Raw genomic sequence first — 20410 nt, forward strand, 5'->3', positions numbered from 1 at the left:
AGATTATAAATATAGTTATAAATATATTATAAATTGTGCAATACTACGTTTAAACAATTCTAGTTAGATTTAAAATTATAATGTTATACTAAGGAGGTACCTTTATGTATAAGTTAGTATGCCTACTAATACATAATAAATGTTTGCAACATTCGAAGGGGTAAATATGAAGATCTGGTATATTTTAAGACCTTGTTGTACAAATAAAAATTTGAATTTTAATATAACCACCGACGTTCTCAGAAACCTAAACCCCTAAACCCAAAACCTCCATATTAATCAATTTATTTGAGTAGGTAATTGCCACATAAAGAAACTGTAATATCTTAATAACAGTAGTTAACAAATTTTTACTTATTTTCATTTATCGAACGTCAAGCAATATTTGTACAAGTGGCCAGTATTTTTACCACACAGTCTTCTGCGTATAGCTTTCAATTCTTTTCTTGGAATATAATGGAAGTCGGTTAATAAACAGCACAGAGCACTGAAGCCCATTGTGGTGTGGCCATTATGTGCTAAAAACACATGTTTGGAAATAACAATGGATTATTATGAATTCTCTGTTCAAAAATACACGAAAATAAATAATAATATCATAAACGGGAGATGCATTATGGGAATATCATTAATTGCTGCCCTTTTTCATTGTTTAATTATGAAAATGAAAAAAAAAAAACAAATGACATTTACATTTTTTTATTAAAAGATACTTAGGTAAAATATAACTTATATAAAATAACTTAAAACATTCTTAATAATAAAATTCAGATTACATTTGCCGTGTGGTTTTAAGAATAGAATATTGGGGCATAAAAATTTTTGTTTTAACATTATATTAAAATATTCTTTTACGATATATAAATTTAATAAAGTCTGACTAGAAAGTCATGTGACAAAAAAAATGATAATTTTAAAATAAATATATGTATGAGGGTCAAATTACACGGATAGTTAGCCTCGAAGTAAGTTCGAAACTTGTTTTGAGAGATACTAACTCAACGATACTATGTTTAATAAAATATAGTATCGTTGAGTTAGTATCTCGCAAAACAAGTTTCGAACTTTTTGTGGTTTTCCTGGCTCTTGAATGTTTATCTGTTTGTAATAAGTATTAATAACTACTTATTACAAATTTCATATATGCATAATTTCATATATGATAAACATTCAAGAGCCAGGAAAACCACATAAAGTTCGTTTCTCATCATGCCCTGTCCGGGATTTGAACCTTCCCCTCCTGTGTCACAAACAGCGCACAACCAGAGGCCATCGGAATAATCAAAAATGAATTTGATAAAACATAACATATAATCATGTCTATATCCCTTGCGGGATAGACAGAGCCAACAGTCATCAAAAGACCGAAAGGCCACGTTCAGCTGTTTGGTTTTATGATAGAATTGAGTTTACGACATCCATGGGCAAGAGATGGAGGATGGAGTGGTCCTATTCTTTTTTCTATTGATGCCGAGAACCATACGGCATCAAATTGATATTTTATAGTATGTTTAAAGTAAAAAACTAAATGATTTTTAAATTTGCTGGTCTTGCTGTGCCACGACTCGCTAGACTCTATTTTATTAGACATTATTTTTAATGTCGTTGAAAGCGAATAAATAAAACAATACAGCACTTATAACTAGTGCAACAATAAATTTTCAATGTCACAAAGCGACATCCATCTGATCCATCTGTAATAAACTTATACAAATAATTTCTCAGCATGTAAAATATCAATTACATGCTTAAGAATGCAATCGGATGTATCACAATCATGTGTATAAATTTGGGGTAAGGACTAAGGCTTTTGCGTCCTGTAACTTCATCCTCTAAGAAACTTCAACATCGCGATTTAGCCTTTCCTATTTGTATGGACAATTCTCAATGGCGCCATCTATCGGACGGTAGTTGAACTACTTAACAACTTCACTACTTTTGTGGTTATTGCGGCATGGATATAGATGTCGCTACAATTACATAATAATTTAAGCCTCAGGTCAAAAACGTAGGACAAAAGGCGGACAGAGTTTTACTATTCGGCAAAAGAAAGTAACAATAATATGTTTACACGCGTCACGTACACACTATTCATCAATAGTGTGACAGTCAGCGGCCATTGCGTCATAGATGCTTTATTGATTATCTCATTTATCTGTCACTGCCGTGTGGTTCCCGGCACCATTACAAAAAAGAATAGGACCACTCCATCTCTTTCCAATGGATGTCGTAAAAGGCGACTAAGGGAAAGGCTTATAAACTTGAGATTCCTCTTTTAGGCGATGGACTAGCAACCTGTCACTATTTGAATCTCAATTCTATCATTAAGCCAAATAGCTGAACGTGGCCATTCGGTCTTTTCAAGACTGTTGGCTCTGTCTACCCCGCAAGGGATATAGACGTGACCAAATGTATGTATGTATGTATCTGTCACTCACACACAAACGCATGCGTACAATGCCGCCAATAAGTATGCTTCACTTTTTTTCAAGCCCCATAACGTCCGCCTTTTTTACCACGTCTACGCCTCAGGCCAATATATAATATCTTCGCTATCGTCCGCTACTTTATAATCATCATAATTATGACGTTTACTATTTTGCCTGTTGCTTGCGAAATAATTTCGTGTACTTGGTCTGTTTGTACTGTAACTGTTACTATCAAAATTTACCATACCGCCATTATGACCGCTGTTATAATTATTATTTCTATTATCCTGGCGGTTATTTGCGTAATAATCAGCTGTACTAGGCTTATTTGTATTATGATATTCGTAATTCCTATTATTGGATTCTTGGTTACTAAAATCTTGCCGTCTTCTATTGTCATTGTCAAAATTATTGAAGCTTTGTCTGCTCGGGTTATTATTGAAATCGCTATACTGATTTCTGTCATAATTAGGTTGCATGTTATCATTATTTTGCCAGTTACTGTTTGAACCGACATTCTGTCGATCAGAATTATGATTATTATAACCGTAATCCTGATTACTAACTTCAGAATTATGATTATTAAAACCATTATTCTGATTACTCGCTCCAGAATCATGATTTGATTCATAATCTTTATTATCTATATCGTTGATTTTATCGCCAAAAATCTGGGCTGCAATGAATTCTCTGAACACTCTAGCGTAAATGGCTGGTGTATTGACAGCGCCACATGACCGGCCGACTGATGTAACGCCAATTATGCGCCAAAGGCAGCCATCTTTGATTTGCGCTGGACCTCCTGAGTCACCCTGCAATGGAAAAAAAATACCAAATAAAGGTATTTGCAAAACTTTTTCTTAGTGGTACCTATTAGCAGTTTTTTCATCCGATAACATGCGATCCGATAACAACTTAGCTGTTTTGAAAGATCCAACACCATACATAGTATATATACAAACATATTATAATCACGTCTATGTCCCTCGCGGGAAAGACAGAGCTAACTGAAAAGACTGGATGTGTAACCATCGATCCAATACTTTGTTAGGGTAAGGTTGCCCTGCAAAATTTGCGGAGGTCAGATGGCAGTCGCTTCTTGTGATCCATGGTCAAAGGCATACCCCGGGCTCCTCTCCAGAGTGGTGAGGATGCAACCGGGACTAAAGCCAGGAGGAAGAAGATACATACATTATGGTCACTTCTATATACCTTGCGGGGTAGACAAAGCCAACAGTCTTGAAAAGACTGAAAGGCCACGTTCAGCTGTTTGGCTTAATGATAGAATTGAGATTCAAATAGTGACAGGTTGCAAGCCAATCGCCTAAAATAAGAATTCCAAGTTTATAAACCAATCCCGTAGTCGCCTTTAAGGATATCCATGGGAAAGAGATGGAGGTAGTCCTATTCTTTTTTTCTATTGGTGCCGGGAACCACACGGCACGTAAGAAGATACCTTACAGTGATATAATGTACTGGAATAGAATAGATTTATTTTCAAAATTGGATACAAGGTATGACTTATTGACGTCAAATCACTTAAATCTAATTATAACTGCTACCGTGTGCCGTGTGGTTCCCGGCATCAATACAAAAAAAGAATAGGATTACTCCATCTCTTTCCCATGGATGTCGTAAAAGGCGACTAAGGGATAGGCTTACAAACTTGAGATTCTTTTTTAGGCGATGGTCTAGCAACCTGTCACTATTTGAATCTCAATTCTATCATTAAGCCAAATAGCTGGACGTGGCCATTCAGTCTTTTCAAGACTGTTGGCTCTGTCTACCCCGCAAGGGATATAGACGTGACCATATGTATGTATAACTACTACCGCTTCCAAAGCGCATGTGTAGAGGAACTACTAACTAATTACCAACCTGACAAGTATCCTTGCCCCCTTTCTTCTCGCCAGCGCAGAGCTGGCTCTCCGGGGAGGGGCCCTCGGGCATCTTCCTGGTGACGCCCAGGATGCGCCGGCAGTCCTGCATGTCCCAAATGGGCACGGAGACGCTTCTGAGCTCCAAGGATTGGTCTCCGCCTGTTGATGAGATTTCAAGTGTCTATAAAGTCAAGTGTCTATAAAGTCAAGTGTTTATAAAGTCAAGTGTCTATAAAGTCAAGTGTCTATAAAGTCAAGTGTCTATAAAGTCAAGTGTCTATAAAGTCAAGTGTCTATAAAGTCAAGTGTTTATAAAGTCAAGTGTCTATAAAGTCAAGTGTCTATAAAGTCAAGTGTCTATAAAGTCAAGTGTCTATAAAGTCAAAGTGTCTATAAAGTCAAGTGTCTATAAAGTCAAGTGTCTATAAAGTCAAGTGTCTATAAAGTTAAGTGTCTATAAAGTCAAGTGTCTATAAAGTATTAGGACGTCCTGGTAATGGGTCAGGTCAAGAGTGCCCGAAACCGCCGAGCTTGCATGATGAGAGTTATGAATGTGGATGAAGCGAAGGAAGTGTGCAGAGGTCGTGGCAAGTGGAAAGATGTTGTCTCTGCCTACCGCTCCGGGAAAAAGGCGTGACTTTATGTATGTATGTATAAAGTATTAGCTTAAGCCAACAAACAAATTTATAGGACATTCATACATATAGTCACGTCTATATCCCTTGCGGGGTAGTAGTTGAATAGACCATTTATCGAGGAAGGCTTTAGGCTATATAACATTACGCTGCAACTATAAGGAGCGAAGAAATAATGGAGAATGTGAGAAAAAACGGGGAAAATTATTCATCCTTGAGGGCATCAATGACGCCCAAAATAACTATTCCACGCGGACGAAGTCGCGGGCACAGCTGTTTTATAAAATATGTATGTACTTACCTTGCCGTGTTGTTCCCGGCACCAACACAAAAAAGAATAGGACCACTCCATCTCTTTCCCATGGATGTCATAAAAGGCGACTAAGGGATAGGCTTACAAACTTGGGATTCTTTTTAGGCGATGGGCTAGCAACCTGTCACTATTTGAATCTCAATTCTATCATTGAGCCAAATAGCTGAACGTGGCCATTCAGTCTTTTCAAGACTATTGGCTCTGTCTACCCCGCAAGGGATATAGACGTGACCATATGTATGTATGTACTAACCAAACTCAGTGCGTCCCCAACCGGTAGCTACCACCATTTCGCCAACCGGCGGTGGTACTCCAAGGCAGGCCGGCTTCACCACGGCTGAAAACCTGAAATGAGTTTTTATTTATTAGACGACAATATTTGAAAAAAAAAAAAATAATCCAGAAAGTGTTCCAAAATGACTTTTTGGCGGGAACCGAAACGTCATGTGGACTGAGAAAGATCGATCTGACGTCATGTGATTTCCCGTACTTTAGAAAGAAGTGATTGTACCATTCCATATCTTTCCCACGCATGTCGTAAAATGCGACTAAGGGATAGGCTAATAAAATTGGAATTCCTCTTGTGGGCGATGGGCTAGCAACCTGTCACTTTTTGAATCCCAACTCCATCATGAAGCCATACAGCTGAACGTCACCTTTTAGTTTTATTTATATAACTATTTATGTACATCAAGAAAATACAAATTAGAACTTAAACTAAAGATAAATTCAGGACAAAGGCATTACTTATTTCTAGAGAAATTTCTTCCAGTAGGCCCACGACAGGAAAAAAATGTAAAGAAAGGCATTGGCCTGTGTACATAATTAATCTATACTAATATTATAAAGCTGAAGAGTTTGTTTGAACGCGCTAATCTCAGGAACTACTGGTTCGAATTGAAAAATTATTTTTGTGTTGAATAGAACATTTATCGAGGAAGACTTTAGGCTATATAACATCACGCTGCAACAATAAGGAGCAAAGAAATAATGGAAAATGTGAAAAAAAAAACGGGGATAATTATTCATCCTTGAGGGCTTCAATGATGTCTAAAAAACTATTCAACGCGGACGAAGTCGCGGGCGCAGCTAGTATTATATACTCACGTAACAGACTTCGCCATTTTCACTAGAGCGATGTCGTAATACGACCGACTCTGTGAGTACTTCGGGTGTCGTATGACTGACGACACTCTGACGACAAGCGCCCCTGTGTCGTCAAGGTAAGTGGAGCCCAGCTGGACCACTCTCGGTGCACCGCTGGAAGTTAAAATAAGGGTGTGAAGGTAATAAGTAAGTTGGTACCTCTATGTATAAGTTTGTATGTCTACTAATACATAAAAAATGTTTGCAACATCCGAAAGGGTAATTATGAAGATCTGTTATACTATTTAAGACCTTGTTGTACTCATATTATGCAAATAAAAGTTTGAATTTGAAAAAACTTTTTTTTTTTTGAAGCGAAGGAAGTATGCAGAGATCGTGGCAAGTGGAAAGATGTAGATCTCAGCCTACCCCTCCGGGAAAGAGGCGTGATTTTATGTTTTGTTATGTTATGTTAACTTTTATGTGTGGTTCCCGGCACCAATAGAAAAAAGAATAGGACTACTCAATCTCTTTCTAATAGATGTCGTAAAAGGCGACTAAGGGATCGGTGTTTAAACTTGGAATTCTTCTTATAGGCGATTGGCTAGCAACCTGTCACTATTTGAAACTCCAATGTCCATTCTATCAATAAACCAAACAGCTGAACGTGGCCTGTCAGTTTTTTCAAGACTACTGGCTCTGTCTTCGCCGCTAGGGACATAGACGTGATTATATGTATCATTAACTTGTGGATGAAGCAAAGGAAATATGCAGAGATCGTGGCAAGTGGAAAGAGGTAGTCTCTGCCTACCCCTCCGGGAAAGAGGCGTGATTTTATGTATGTATGTATTAACTTCAACCTGTGTCCTTACCTCGCCACATCAGCGTCTCTGTTCTGGAAAGAGCAATGTGCAGCAGACAAAACGTATCTGTCGCTGACCAGGGAACCCCCACATTTCCAGGCGTAACCGCCGTCCTGAAAATAAAAAGGGTTATCTGATTATTAGAACAAAAATGTAGATAGTAAACTTTATTGGTTTATGCACCATAGTATAAGATAATGTTAATAGGCAATCATGTAACTGTTTGTTTCTTTAATAAAGATAAAAAATAAAATAAAAATAAAATAAAATAGTAATAGGAACTTGAAAACTTCGACATACATACATTCTTCCTAAGGCTAAGGCCATGTTCAGCTGTTTGGCTTAATGACAGAATTGAGATTCAAACAGTGACAGGTAGCTAGCCGGTCGCCTAAAAGAAGAATCCCAAGTTTATAAGCCTATCCCTTAGTCGCCTTTTACGTTTTACGTTAATTTACAAGATATAACTAATATACCTTCAGTTTCGTCCATCCCAACAGCGCCATATGCGGGAACTCCCGTATACTCGTCAGCTTGCCGCCCACCACGAGAGGCACAGACGACATCTGTCGACCCCGCAAGGCATATAGACGTGATTATATGTATGTATGTATGTACCTTCAGTTTCGTCCATCCCAACAGCGCCATATGCGGGAACTCCCGTATACTCGTAACCTTGCCGCCCACCACGAGAGGCATGGACGACATTTGTCTACCCCGCAAGGGATATGACGTGATTATATGTATGTGTGTACCTTCAGTTTCGTCCATCCCAACAGCGCCATATGCGGGAACTCCCGTATACTAGTAACCTTGCCGCCCACCACGAGAGGCACGGACGACATCTGTCTACCCCGCAAGGGATATGACGTGATTATATGTATGTATGTATGTACCTTAAGTTTCGTCCATCCCAACAGCGCCATATGCGGGAACTCCCGTATACTCGTCACCTTGCCGCCCACCACGAGAGGCACGGACGACATCTGTCTACCCCGCAAGGGATATGACGTAATTATATGTATGTATGTATGTACCTTCAGTTTCGTCCATCCCAACAGCGCCATATGCGGGAACTCCCGTATACTCGTCACCTTGCCGCCCACCACGAGAGGCACGGACGACATCTGTCTACCCCGCAAGGGATATGACGTGATTATATGTATGTACCTTCAGTTTCGTCCATCCCAATAGCGCCATATGAGGGAACTCCCGTATACTCGTAACCTTGCCGCCCACCACGAGAGGCACAGACGACACCTCACATTCGGTCACGTTGATTTGAACCGACTCCGGAGACGGCAGCAGCGGTATGAACTCCAATTTCTTCACGCTGAGAGATTTATATTTGTCGCACACTGTAAAAAGAATTCAACACCTATCGTTATGAAGTAAGTAAGAGAGGTGTAGGCAACATTATTTGTTTATATACATACATACGTATAATCACGTCTATATCCCTTGCGGGGTAGACAGAGCCCACAGTCTTGAAAATTCTGATAGGCTACGTTACTGATTGGCTTACTGATAGAATTGAGATTCATTTAAAGTGACAGGTTGCTAGCCCGTCGCTTAAAAGAAGACTCCCAAGTTTATTAGTCTTTGTGTATATTAAATTATTTATTGTATATAAATATTAACAGGCAAAGCCATCTAGAATACATATGCATATGTATGCCAGAACAAAGGCTGCCATGACTTGTTTAGTTAGCAAAAAACATTGAATTTTTATACATACATACATAATACATATGGTCACATCTATATCCCTTGAAGGGTAGACAGAGCCAACAGTCTTGAAAAGAATGAATGGCCTCGTTCAGCTGTTTGCCTTAATGATAGAATTGAGATTCATATAAAGTGACAGGTTGCTAGCCCGTTGCTTAAAAGAAGAATCCCAAGTTTGTAAGCCTATCCCTTAGTCGCCTTTTACGACATCCATAGGACAGAGACCGATTGGTCCTATTCTTTTTTGTATTAGTGCCCGGAACCACACGGCAATGTGAATTTTTATTGTAAAATATTTTTATTTGATTTCCAAAATTATAGTGCTTTTCATTCGATTATTACTCTTCTCATCATTTCTCCTTCCGTCTTCTTTAGTGTAAATAGTAGATTCCTGAACTTTCCACTATCTTTCCAACAAGGGGTAAGGATGTAAGGCCTGGAAGAAGAAGAACTCATATTCTCAAGGCACTTTAAAACTGGACATTAGCGTTTGTGTCTGTGAGCCTAAAATTTGCGGCCAAATTTTCAGCTATAGATTCGATATGCACAAATCCTTTTCTTACTTTTCTCAGCAATCTGAAGGTACTTCCTCTTCTCGGCTTGGCTCATGCTGTCCACGTCTGTTCCAGTCAAGACCGGAGGGCTGGTGTCAGCGCCTTCAGGAAACCTGATCACGCTACCGTCAGTAGGCCTCGGGTATACCGCAAAAGGCCTGAATTCAAAAGAGATTATATACCTACTTACTCAAACCACGTTTGTCCCTACAAAAGCTTACAAAATAGTACTCTCAAGGGTACTTTTAGCAAGACTTGATGATTGTGGATGTGAAATAAAATAATTATATAAGGACAATAATAATTATAAATTTGATGTCTTTCTTAGAGAGTTCCCAATTTCCTTCTCCGCCATTAAAACTTCGGGGCTAGGGTCCGCTTTTCTACTTTTCATAAATCGTCTTCAGTTCTAAGACTGAGTCTAGAGTAAGATTATAGACGTAGCACAAAAAGCGGACGGAATGTGGCTTAATTAAAAAAGTGAAGCATCGCATTGCGTTGTTTTACGCATGTGTGAGTGACAGTAAACTTTCCATTTCGTGAGATAATCTATGACACATCTATGTATGTCGTCATCGCGGCAGACTTTTACATTGTTGGTGAGAGTGTGTGCGTGAGACGTATAGATATATACTATTGGTGCTTCATTTTGTCCTTATAGTATTCTTATTCGTATTGACATTCATGTTTTTTTAATGTAACAATGTGCATTCGTCCACAATTTAGATTTAAGATATCTATATTTGTAAATTGACGTTCGATGAAAATGCTGCAGTGTAGTTTGTTCCGCCGCTTCTTCTACACATGCGCTTTGGAAGCGGTAGTAGTTATAATTAGATTTAAGTGATGTGACGTCAATAAGTGGTACCTTGTACCCAATTTTGAAAATAAATCTATTCTATTCTATTTACTCCGTCTGCCTTTTCTTCTACATCTATGAGTAAGGGTGAAAATGTATACCTTTGCGTAGCTGGCCTATTTGTTATTGGAGGTCTACTATTGTCCACCAAAGCCGGCTTCACTCCAGGTCTATTATACAAGGGATTATACGTAGTATATTTATTATTCCTCGTAGTTTCTCGTGGTCTGGTCGTGTATTCGATAACATTGGCGTCTTGCCACGGCCTGTTATTGTAATCATTATTACTATCCCTATTTCCTTGATTAACATTATAATTTCCATTATTATTTCTATTTCTATTATTATTGGAATTACTATAATCGCTATTTTTATTATTTGAGTTACTGAAATCACTTCTAGTAGCATTCTTGACTCTAGGCCTTTGAGTCACGTCATATGAAGTGGTTGTAGTTCTACGTCTTGCTTTCTCTCGTGCGTTTGCCCTATTTCCCTCTCTGTCTTCATTGTAAGAAGGAGTTCTGTGTTGTTCTTCACCATTGTGTCTTTGGTATGTGGTTTTTGTTTTTTTAGTTGTACTTTCTTGAAATGGAAATATTGGTTTGACAGTTTGATATGTAAACGGTCTCAGGTCTGAGAAGAAATCTGAAAAAGAAAGGTGTGTAAATATTAAAAGTTGCTGCTGTTGTTTGCCGGTCGACTGGAAGAGATCCCTTCATGGGATAAGTCCGACATTGCGAGTGATTTGTTTCTTTTATAACTATGCACTATTTTCTTGTTACTGTGTAAATTTCTATGCAATAAAGACATTACAAACAAACAAACAAAAGACATGAACGGATTGTAAGTACGTGTATATATATATATATGTATGTTTGTTCCTTAAACGCGTGGTTCTCTGTACTTTAGAACAGTACCACTCTATCTTTTCTATTGAAGTCGTAAAAGGCTAACTAAAGTAATCGCTAATTAACTTGCGTTTTTTCTTGTAGTTGATGGGTTAGCAACCTTTACATAAAAATTTGCTTAACTGCAAAGCTCATTAATTTTATACATACATACATATGGTCACGTCTATATCCCTTGCGGGGTAGACAGAGCCAACAGTCATGAAAAGACTGAATGGCCACGTGCAGCTATATGGCTTAATGATAGAATTGAGATTCAAATAGTGACAGGTTGCTAGCCCATCGCCTAAAACAAAGAATCCCAAGTTTATAAGGCGACTAAGGGATAATTGCGACTAAGGGATAGGTCGCAATTCACGACATCCACGGGAAAGTGATGGAGTGGTCTTATTCTTTTTTTGTATTAGTGCTGGGAAACACACGGCACCACATAGAATAAAAAAGGAACAAATATTAAAAATATTCCGCTTTACGTAGTTAAGTAAAGAAAAAAAAATTGTAACGACATAATAGGATAATTGGGCGCCACAACATTGCAATTAAATTAAACGCCTTGCGGTTTAGAATCGTGACCGTGATAACCCACATGAGAAGAGGAGGTAATAAAAGTATAGGTTTACTGAAATAACTAACGGGTCTTTGAGATATTTATGCACAGACATAAATATAGTCACGTCTATATCCCTTGCGGTGTAGACAGAGATCGTAAAAGGCAACTAAGGGATAGGCTTATAAACTTCTTGTTATAGGCGATGAGCTAGCAACCTATCACTATTTGAATCTCAATTCCATCTTTTTAGCCATACAGCTGAAGGTGGGCCTTCAGTCTTTATGAGACAGTAGGCTCTGTCTTCCCCGTAAGGAATATAAACAATATTATATGTACATGTATATGATAGGGGTATAGGCTTACAAACTCGGGATTCTTTTTTTAAGCGATGGGCTAGCAACCTATCACTATTTGAATCTCAATTCTAGCATTAATCCAAATAGCTGAGCGTGGCCCATCAGTCTTTCAAGACTGTTGGCTCTGTCTACCCCACAAGGGATATAGACGTGACCATATGTATGTATGCATGTATATGATCGCGAAACTTCACCGCCATTCTACAAAAAGTGATGAAATACTATTTTGATAGCTATTCCTCGCTGAAACAACACATAAACAAAAACTGCTTGTCTATTATAACTTTTGTTAAGTCATGTTTTGCTCCGTTAATATTAATATCCTTAATTATCTGATTAACATACATGATTCTCCAAATCATGGTGCCGAGATACGAACAAACAAAAAACCACAAAATGGGTGCGGCAAATTCCATACTTCAAAACGGTGTCAATGACTTTCAGACTTTTTTTTTTATTTACTAGTAGCACGGGTAGCATTTTCAATATATTTTTTTTTACAAAACTCTGTTTCCAACAGGAACAAAACCCGTCCACAACTTTTCGAGATTTACGCATATTTATTTACTAAAACTTAATCGCACAAACAAAAATTACACAAGGCGGACTTAATTTACATCCAAAAAGTGTTCAAACAATTCTTACCAAAAAATTGAGCTTCTGTCCTAATTGCTACTGCTAATACCAAAATTGATGTAATAAATCCTTTTTGGCCCATCTTCGCTTCATATTTAATCTGTAACAAAAAAAAAAATAAATAAAAAAACTTACATACTACAAACTTTTTTTAAAATGGTTACCTGTGAACAAAATTTAAAAAATATGGGGAAGTAAGTAAGCAAAGACTTTTTGGCGGGAACCCAAACGTCGTTTTGTTTATGCCATATCTTTTTTTAAATGTGTTTTTGATAGAGTAATAATGTTTTATATGTGTGGATTATTGATTTTTAAGTGTTCGTGGACGAGGAATGTTGGAGAGTGTTACAATAATGGACTTAGTGACTTTTGTGTCCCAAAAATAGGGAAGTCGAAGTTAATGTACCCACAGGTATTGTTCGACCACTACTGTTGATTTATTCTACAGCGCGGGCTGACTGAAACTCTTCACTAGAAAAAATAAGCTCTCGAACAAGCTTCATTGCCACAAAGATGAAAAAAACCTGCAAAGTTTTTTTTTAATGAAACCTACTTATTATTTTTTATATATCTTTCGTATTTTCACGAAATCCTGATTTTTATCTCTTTTTGACTAGTCGTTGGGTTTTTTTTTAATTGTTTAGTCGATTATGTCGTATAGAAAGGAGAATAGGAAAAGTGATTTTTGATTGAGCATTGTTTTGGTCACACGAGATAAGGTAAATGAGTTATTTTTTTTTTAGTAACAAACAGATTACGACCACATGTCTTCGGTATTAAGTTTTATATTACTTTGATGTGTTTCCATACTTGATTAATCTAAAAATATATGACGTTGTACATATGTACGCCTTCTATAAAACTGGTTGGGTTGCATTGTAACGAATATTAAAATAATTATGTACATACATACATTCATATGGTCACGTCTGTATCCCTTGCGGGGTAGACAGAGCCAACAGTCTTGAAAAGACTGAATGGCCACGTTTAGCTGTTTGGCTAAATGATAGAATTAAGATTCAAATACTGACAGGTTGCTAGCACATCGCCTAAAAAAGAATCCCAAGTTTGTAAGCCTATCCCTTAGTCGCCTTTTACGGCATGGAAAGAGATGTAGATGTTCCTATTCTTTTTTGTATTGGTGCCGGGAACCACACGGCAATAATTATGTAATCTAGGACAATAACTGTGTATAAATTAGACATGAGTTTTATACGCCAGTGTAATCAAATGGGTGGGTTGATTTTACCTAGCTTTTAAAAACTAACTGTATTTACTAGTTTTATTGATATACTAGCTGCGCCAGCGACTTCGTCTGCGTGGAATAGTTTTATTGGGCATCATTGAAGCCCTCAACGATGAATAATTTGCCCCGTATTTTCATATTTTCCATTATTTCTTCGCTCCTTATAGTTGCAGCGTGTTGTTATATAGCCTTCCTCGATAAATGGTCTATTAGCGAGTTCAAACAAACAAACTCTTCAGCTTTACAATATTAATATAGATTCACAATTAATATTTAGTTCTGACATTCAGAAATTCAATACAGAAAATAGGTTTTTTTTTCTATGTAAAATATGGTATGTATTCTTCTAAAGAACTCAGAGTTCCTAAGAAATTTCTTATAGTTTTCAAGTACTTAATGCATACGAGTATATGCAAATAGGCATTTTCTGTAGGCAAGTATGGCTTTTTACAACATACATACATACAGTCATATATCACTTGCAGGGTAGACAGGGCCAGCAATTTTGAAAAGACTGAAAGGCCACGTTTAGCTGTATGGGTTTTTGATGAAATTGAGATTCAAATAGTGACAGGTTGCTAGCCCATCGCCTAAAAGAGGAATTTCTTGCAAAGACCTTGTTTTCAGATTTTTTTTATCATAATCTAGGCGAGATTCAACATACATACATATGGTCACGTCTATATCCCATGCGGGGTAGACAGAGCCAACAGTCTTGAAAATACATCGATCAAGCGAGATTCAAACCCGTGGTAATTTAAAGTAAACAAGTTGATTCAATACAAAGAATAGAAAATTGATTGTATTTCTGCGTATTTGATTATAATTAATTGATAAGAAATCAATATAATGACGTTCCTATATAATAATAAAAATATAATAAGGCTTCTTACAAATGTATTTTTAGTTTAACCACAATTCATTATATACGGGCCGTGCGTCATACAATTTTTTATGCGGAAAGAAAACCAGTGACGGCCCTATCATAGCGAATTAAACGGGCGCTCTAGACGCCAAGGGCGCCAAAATGATTGAGAAAATTTCAAGCATTTTACTATTGTTACCAACGTGTTATAATTTTAACATATGTATTCACTTTAAAAGTTGTAGATGTATTTACAATTCCATGATGTATTAAAATGTTGTCCATTATTTTTCACCAAACTCATTGTCGTCATCTATACTCAAGCAGTTCAAGATGGGCATAGGTCGCCTCCGAAAATATAGATACATAGATCTAATACTCTTTATTGCATAAAAAATTATAACAATAAATTTATACATACATACATATGGTCATGTCTATATCCCTTGCGGGGTAGACAGAGCCAACAATCTTGAAAAGACTGAATGGCCACGTTCAGCTATTTGGCTTAACGATAGAATTGAGATTCAACTAGTGACAGATTGCTAGCCCATCGAATAAAAAAGAATCCCAAGTTTGTAAGCCTATCCCTTAGCCTTAATATTTTTTTTTTAATAATGTCTTAAATTTCCTTTCTTAATAAATTTATCCTAATCTTATATTAAGGTAAAATGTACAAAAGGCATTATACAATCTCTTCCAAAGGAACCACAAGAACATCGCATGCAAGTGGGCGCCAAATGGATCTCAATCTATCTCAACATCTGCCACGGCCGGCACTGGAATTATCTATTGGGAAAGTACGCAACTACATATTTTGTTAAAAAATCTTTCACTTTCCTGCAATAAAGAGTAAATTTGAAATCGATTCTTATAAACATTTGAATGAAATATGTAACTAGGTATACATATTTCATTTAAATATAGAATCACGTCTTTAACCCTTTCAGGGAAGACAGAGTCAAGTCTTAAAGACTAAAAGGCCACGTTCAGCTGTATGGCATTGAGATCCAAATAGTGACAGCTTGCAAGCAAAAAGAATCCCAAGCCTATCCCTTAGCCGCGTCTTACGACAAACACCGGAAAGATAATATGGAGTGGTCCTTTTCTAAATCTCCGGGAACCACACGGCGTTTAAACTATCGTTATTATACAAATTTTGTCGTATGACTGACTACTTGAGGAAGGCTTTAAACAAAAACAGATTTTATAAATTCAATAACATTACTTACGTAATAAAGTATCTACGCATAAATTTATATGAGTATTAGAAATACCACTGTGAATCATTACAAAATCCTAACAAATGACTTAAGAATTATTCCCGATTCAATTCAAATTCCCGCCTATTTGAAAGGCGAGTTAGACTTCAATGCTAGTCTGATAGTAAAGAAAAATCAGTCTGTAACAGTTACTTTTCCTAAGGCGACTAAGGGATAGACTTATAAACTTGGTATTCTTCTTTTAGCCGATGGGCTAGCAACCTGTCACTTTTTGTCACTAGCGTGAATTTTCAAGACAGTTGGCCCTGTCTACCCCGCAAGGGATGGTCCTATTATTTTTTCTATTCACTGTACATTGAAAACCTCGTTTAATGATGAGAATATTTTCCCGGGTTAATTCCGTTCGTGCCTTGTGGTTCCCGGCATATATAAAAGAATACCACACCAACTCTTTCCCATGGATGTCGTAAAAGGCGACAAGGCTTATAAATCTGCAATTCTTTGTTTAGGCAATGGGTTAGCAACCTATTTGAATCTCAATTCTTTCAAGCCAAACAGCTGAACGTGACCTATTATTCTTTTCAAGACTTTTTGGCTCTGTCTACCCCGCAAGGGATATAGACGTGATTATATGTAGTTTGTATGATTATGTTGTATACAATACCGGGAGAAAATAGCATTTTTGTGACTGGTCCAATAAATATTTTTTATTCAACATATGTAACTACGTGTAATATCATTTATATTCTGTGATACTATGACGTTGATAAACAATGGCGGACGTCGCCCACGATTTAACGATATAATTACAGATAATTATATAAGTATGTTTATTTCGCATTTTTAAAGTACCTCCTAGGTACCTATGTACTATAAATAAATGGATGTTTTGAATACAATGTGTAGTTAAGGTTTTTCACACATTTTTTTCTTTCATATTTTGTCAAAAATATTTTTAATTGAGTAGGTACCTATTATTTTTTAATTCAATAAACTGGTTAATAAGATTTTGTAACGTGAAAATGTTATTCTATTAAGGCAGTTTATTTATTTTTTTCTTATTATGTGTATTTTTACAGCGTTGAATCATAAATTTGTAAATATTTCTAAAATACTTATATATGAAAAAAAAAATTTATTTTTTTAAACAAATACATTTGTTTTTTCATTGCAAGAAGGCTCTTAGGAAAAGTAGCTGTTATAAACTGATAGTTCTTTACTAGCTGACTAGCACTGAAGTATTTTTTTTTCATCTATACTAATATTATAAAGTTGAAGAGTTTGTTTGTTTGAACGCGCTAATCTCAGGAACTACTGGTTCGAATTGAAACATTCTTTTTGTGTCGAATAGACCATTTATCGAGGAAGGCTATAGGCTACAAACATCACGCTGCAACTATAAGGAGCAAAGAAATAATGGATAATGTGAAAAAAAAACGGGGGAAATTATTCATCCTTGAGATGATGCTCATATTAACTAATCCACGCGGACGAAGTCGCGGGCACATCTAGTACAGTTATAACCCTAATAAAGAAAAAAGTCCCGAGAAAAGGCGAAATTGAAAGGAGGTAACTAAGTATATGTTGGGTTTTCAGAACGCCCTTAACTGTGACGTTTAGGACAAAGGGCAGTCCTAAAACCCAAGTTTAAAATATACGCATTCAATATTGTGACTCATAATAGTTTACCTGGTTTATATTTGATGAATCATTTTAATAGAAACTAATTAGTTATTAACTATGTACTTGATTAAGAAACAATATATTTTTGAAGGTGCCGAGATTCAAATAGTGTCAGATTGCTGGTCCATCGATTAGAAAAGAATCCCAAGTTTGTGAGTTTGTTTGGATTGTTTAAATGTAGTAAGATTCTCGATTCTGAAGCAAAAGGTCAAGGGTTCTAATCCCGGTCATGACGGGACGGTAGCCCGAGGCACGTCTGTAACCATGGATTGGGTGAGTCAGTCAGTCAGAGTCAGATTTATAAACGAATCTGACCTCCGCAATATTCGCAGAGGGAACTAACTCATATTGGATCATGGTAACACAGCTGAACGTGGCCTATCAGTCTTTACAAGACTGTTGGCTCTGTCTACCCCGCAAGGGATATAGACGTGATTGTGTGTGTGTATGTGTGTGTGTAACACACCCAGCTGCCTGAATGTGCAGGTTTCCTCACGATGTTTTCCTTCGAAGAGCAACTAAATATATTTATTGTAAATAGAATAATGGCTGCCTATTTTTTTTTTTTTTTGTATTTTGGTAGAATATTTGGACGGCCTATGGCTTGAGTAAATGTTTTAAAGAAAATTAGTTCAAGAGATATCATCAGATTGATATATGTATGTAGGTATGTCGCTGAAACAAAAGATGTCTAAACAAATATTTTTATTTAACATACATACATATTTACCTATATATAATCACGTCTATATCCCTTGCGGGGTTTATTTAAGTCTGTATTTATAAATATTTACAACACAAAAAAGTGTATACAATCTTTGCCGAAGGATCGGAGATAGTCTCTGTCTACCTCTTCGGAAACGAGGCGTTATTAAATGTGTGTAATTTAATTCATAAAATTAATTATTTAAATAATAAGAAGGTAAGATTAGACTATTTTTTTCAAAAGTTATTCGTCAATCAAACCCCATTAACATAATTACAAGATTAATATTTACATCGTTATTATTACTTACTTAACTAAAAAAACTTGATATTATAAATTATGTTATGTTAATTAAAAAATTAAGTCAGCATCCTCTATAGTATAAAAATAGATTTTGCTTGCAATTTTCGTATGATTGTGTCTGTTTTTTTTAATCTTAATGAAGAGTCTTAATGCTTCGTTTATCAGCTTTAAAATAGTTTTAATGTAATGCGTAGATAAACAATTATACGGAAAAGTAGAGAAAAATAAAAAAAATACACATAACTAAATATTATCTCCTGTATACAGTTGGGTGTGTGGTTCCCGGCACCAATAAAAAAAAGAATAGGACCACTCCATCTCGTTCCCATGGATGTCGTAAAAGGCGACTAAGGGATAGACTTATAAACTTGGGATTACTCTTTTAGGCGATGGGTTAGCAACCCGTCACTATTTGAATTTCAATTCTATCATTAAGCCAAACAGCTGAACGTGGCCTATCAGTCTTTTGAAGACTGTTGGCTCTGTCTACCCCGTAAGGGATAAAGACGTGATCATATGTATGTATGTATGTATACAGTTTATAAATTAGTACATAAAATTTTATTATTTTTTAATAGAAAGATTTCTTCTTTGTGCATTTCAAGTGAATAAACTTAGAAACTACTAGACCGATTTTGATATAAATATTTTATTTTCTATAGGTATAGCTAATATTGGTCCGCAGGTTGGTTAATTTTAGTAAGTACCTACTTAATTTGCACTTTCGATTCTGTTCTGGTTATAGTCAGAATCCACTTTTAAACTTAAAACAACATCTTAATACAAGATAAATACATCTCGATTACGAGTACCTACCCACCTTACAGTGCAAAAAATCGATGATAGTCAATTAAGTATCAATTATTCCATTGTTCTTGCGACGAAGAAAAAAAAACCTTAATGTCTTGCACAACACTAAAAAAATAACACTCTTAAGTTTTAACAGGACAACACTATTTCGATTACTCAAACAAAAATAATTAACAATTTTGTTCCAAATTTAAACCACATGATTTAAAAAATCCACATAATTAAAAAAAAAACACTCAATACACAAGTTTTTAAAAAAAAGGAATGTAAGTCACTCACTTAAAAAAATATGTTAATTAAAAAAAAAGTTTATCAACGCTATGTAATGGTGTAATCCGAACTGGATTTTAATTTTATTTTAATGATACAAGTCTGACGACACGAGTTGTTCTATTACACGTCACAACGATACTATTATACATAAAGAGTAGAGGGGAAATAAGGTCTTATTGTAGGGCTGACTGCTATCAGAAAAAAACATGGAAAAATTTCTTAACGTTGTGGTGAAATGAAAAAAAAAGTTGAAGGAATAATATTGTTTTGCTAATTTTTTTTGCACTAAGTACATCTATACTAATATTATAAAGCTGAAGAGTTTGTTTGTATGCTTGAACGCGCTAATCTCAGGAACTACTGATTCGAATGAAAAAAATATTTTTGTGTTGAATAGACCATTTATCGAGAAAGGCTTTAGGCTATATAAAATCACGCTGCAACTATTAGGAGCGAAGAAATAATGGAAATGTGAAAAAAATGGGGGAAATTATTCATCCTTGA

At 36.1% G+C, this 20410-nt stretch overlaps 1 protein-coding gene across 1 annotated transcript; it reads right to left on the minus strand.

The window, feature by feature from the left end:
- Positions 1 to 1225: 1225 nt before the first annotated feature.
- LOC106133695 (uncharacterized) lies at positions 1226 to 19777 on the minus strand. The gene is made up of 10 exons (XM_013333506.2): positions 19644 to 19777; positions 12807 to 12897; positions 10449 to 10992; positions 9498 to 9646; positions 8377 to 8564; positions 7216 to 7319; positions 6365 to 6517; positions 5511 to 5602; positions 4308 to 4468; positions 1226 to 3241 (listed from the first exon to the last, which is right to left on the minus strand). Exons 2-10 carry the CDS (start codon positions 12877 to 12879, stop codon positions 2522 to 2524), a joined length of 2184 nt encoding a protein of 727 aa, XP_013188960.1. The 5' UTR covers positions 12880 to 12897; positions 19644 to 19777; the 3' UTR covers positions 1226 to 2521.
- Positions 19778 to 20410: the final 633 nt, after the last annotated feature.

This window comes from Amyelois transitella, chromosome 28 (assembly GCF_032362555.1).
Source record: "Amyelois transitella isolate CPQ chromosome 28, ilAmyTran1.1, whole genome shotgun sequence".
In the NCBI taxonomy this organism is placed as follows: domain Eukaryota; kingdom Metazoa; phylum Arthropoda; class Insecta; order Lepidoptera; family Pyralidae; genus Amyelois; species Amyelois transitella.

Coding starts and splice junctions, on each gene's coding strand:
- LOC106133695 (XM_013333506.2), bottom strand. CDS start 12,879: ATGGGCCAAAAAGGATTTATTACATCAATTTTGGTATTAGCAGTAGCA. Junction 9,647..10,448: donor AATAGGCCAGCTACGCAAAG/GTATACATTTTC, acceptor TTTTGAATTCAG/GCCTTTTGCGGTATACCCGA. Junction 8,565..9,497: donor CCTTCAGATTGCTGAGAAAA/GTAAGAAAAGGA, acceptor TTCTTTTTACAG/TGTGCGACAAATATAAATCT.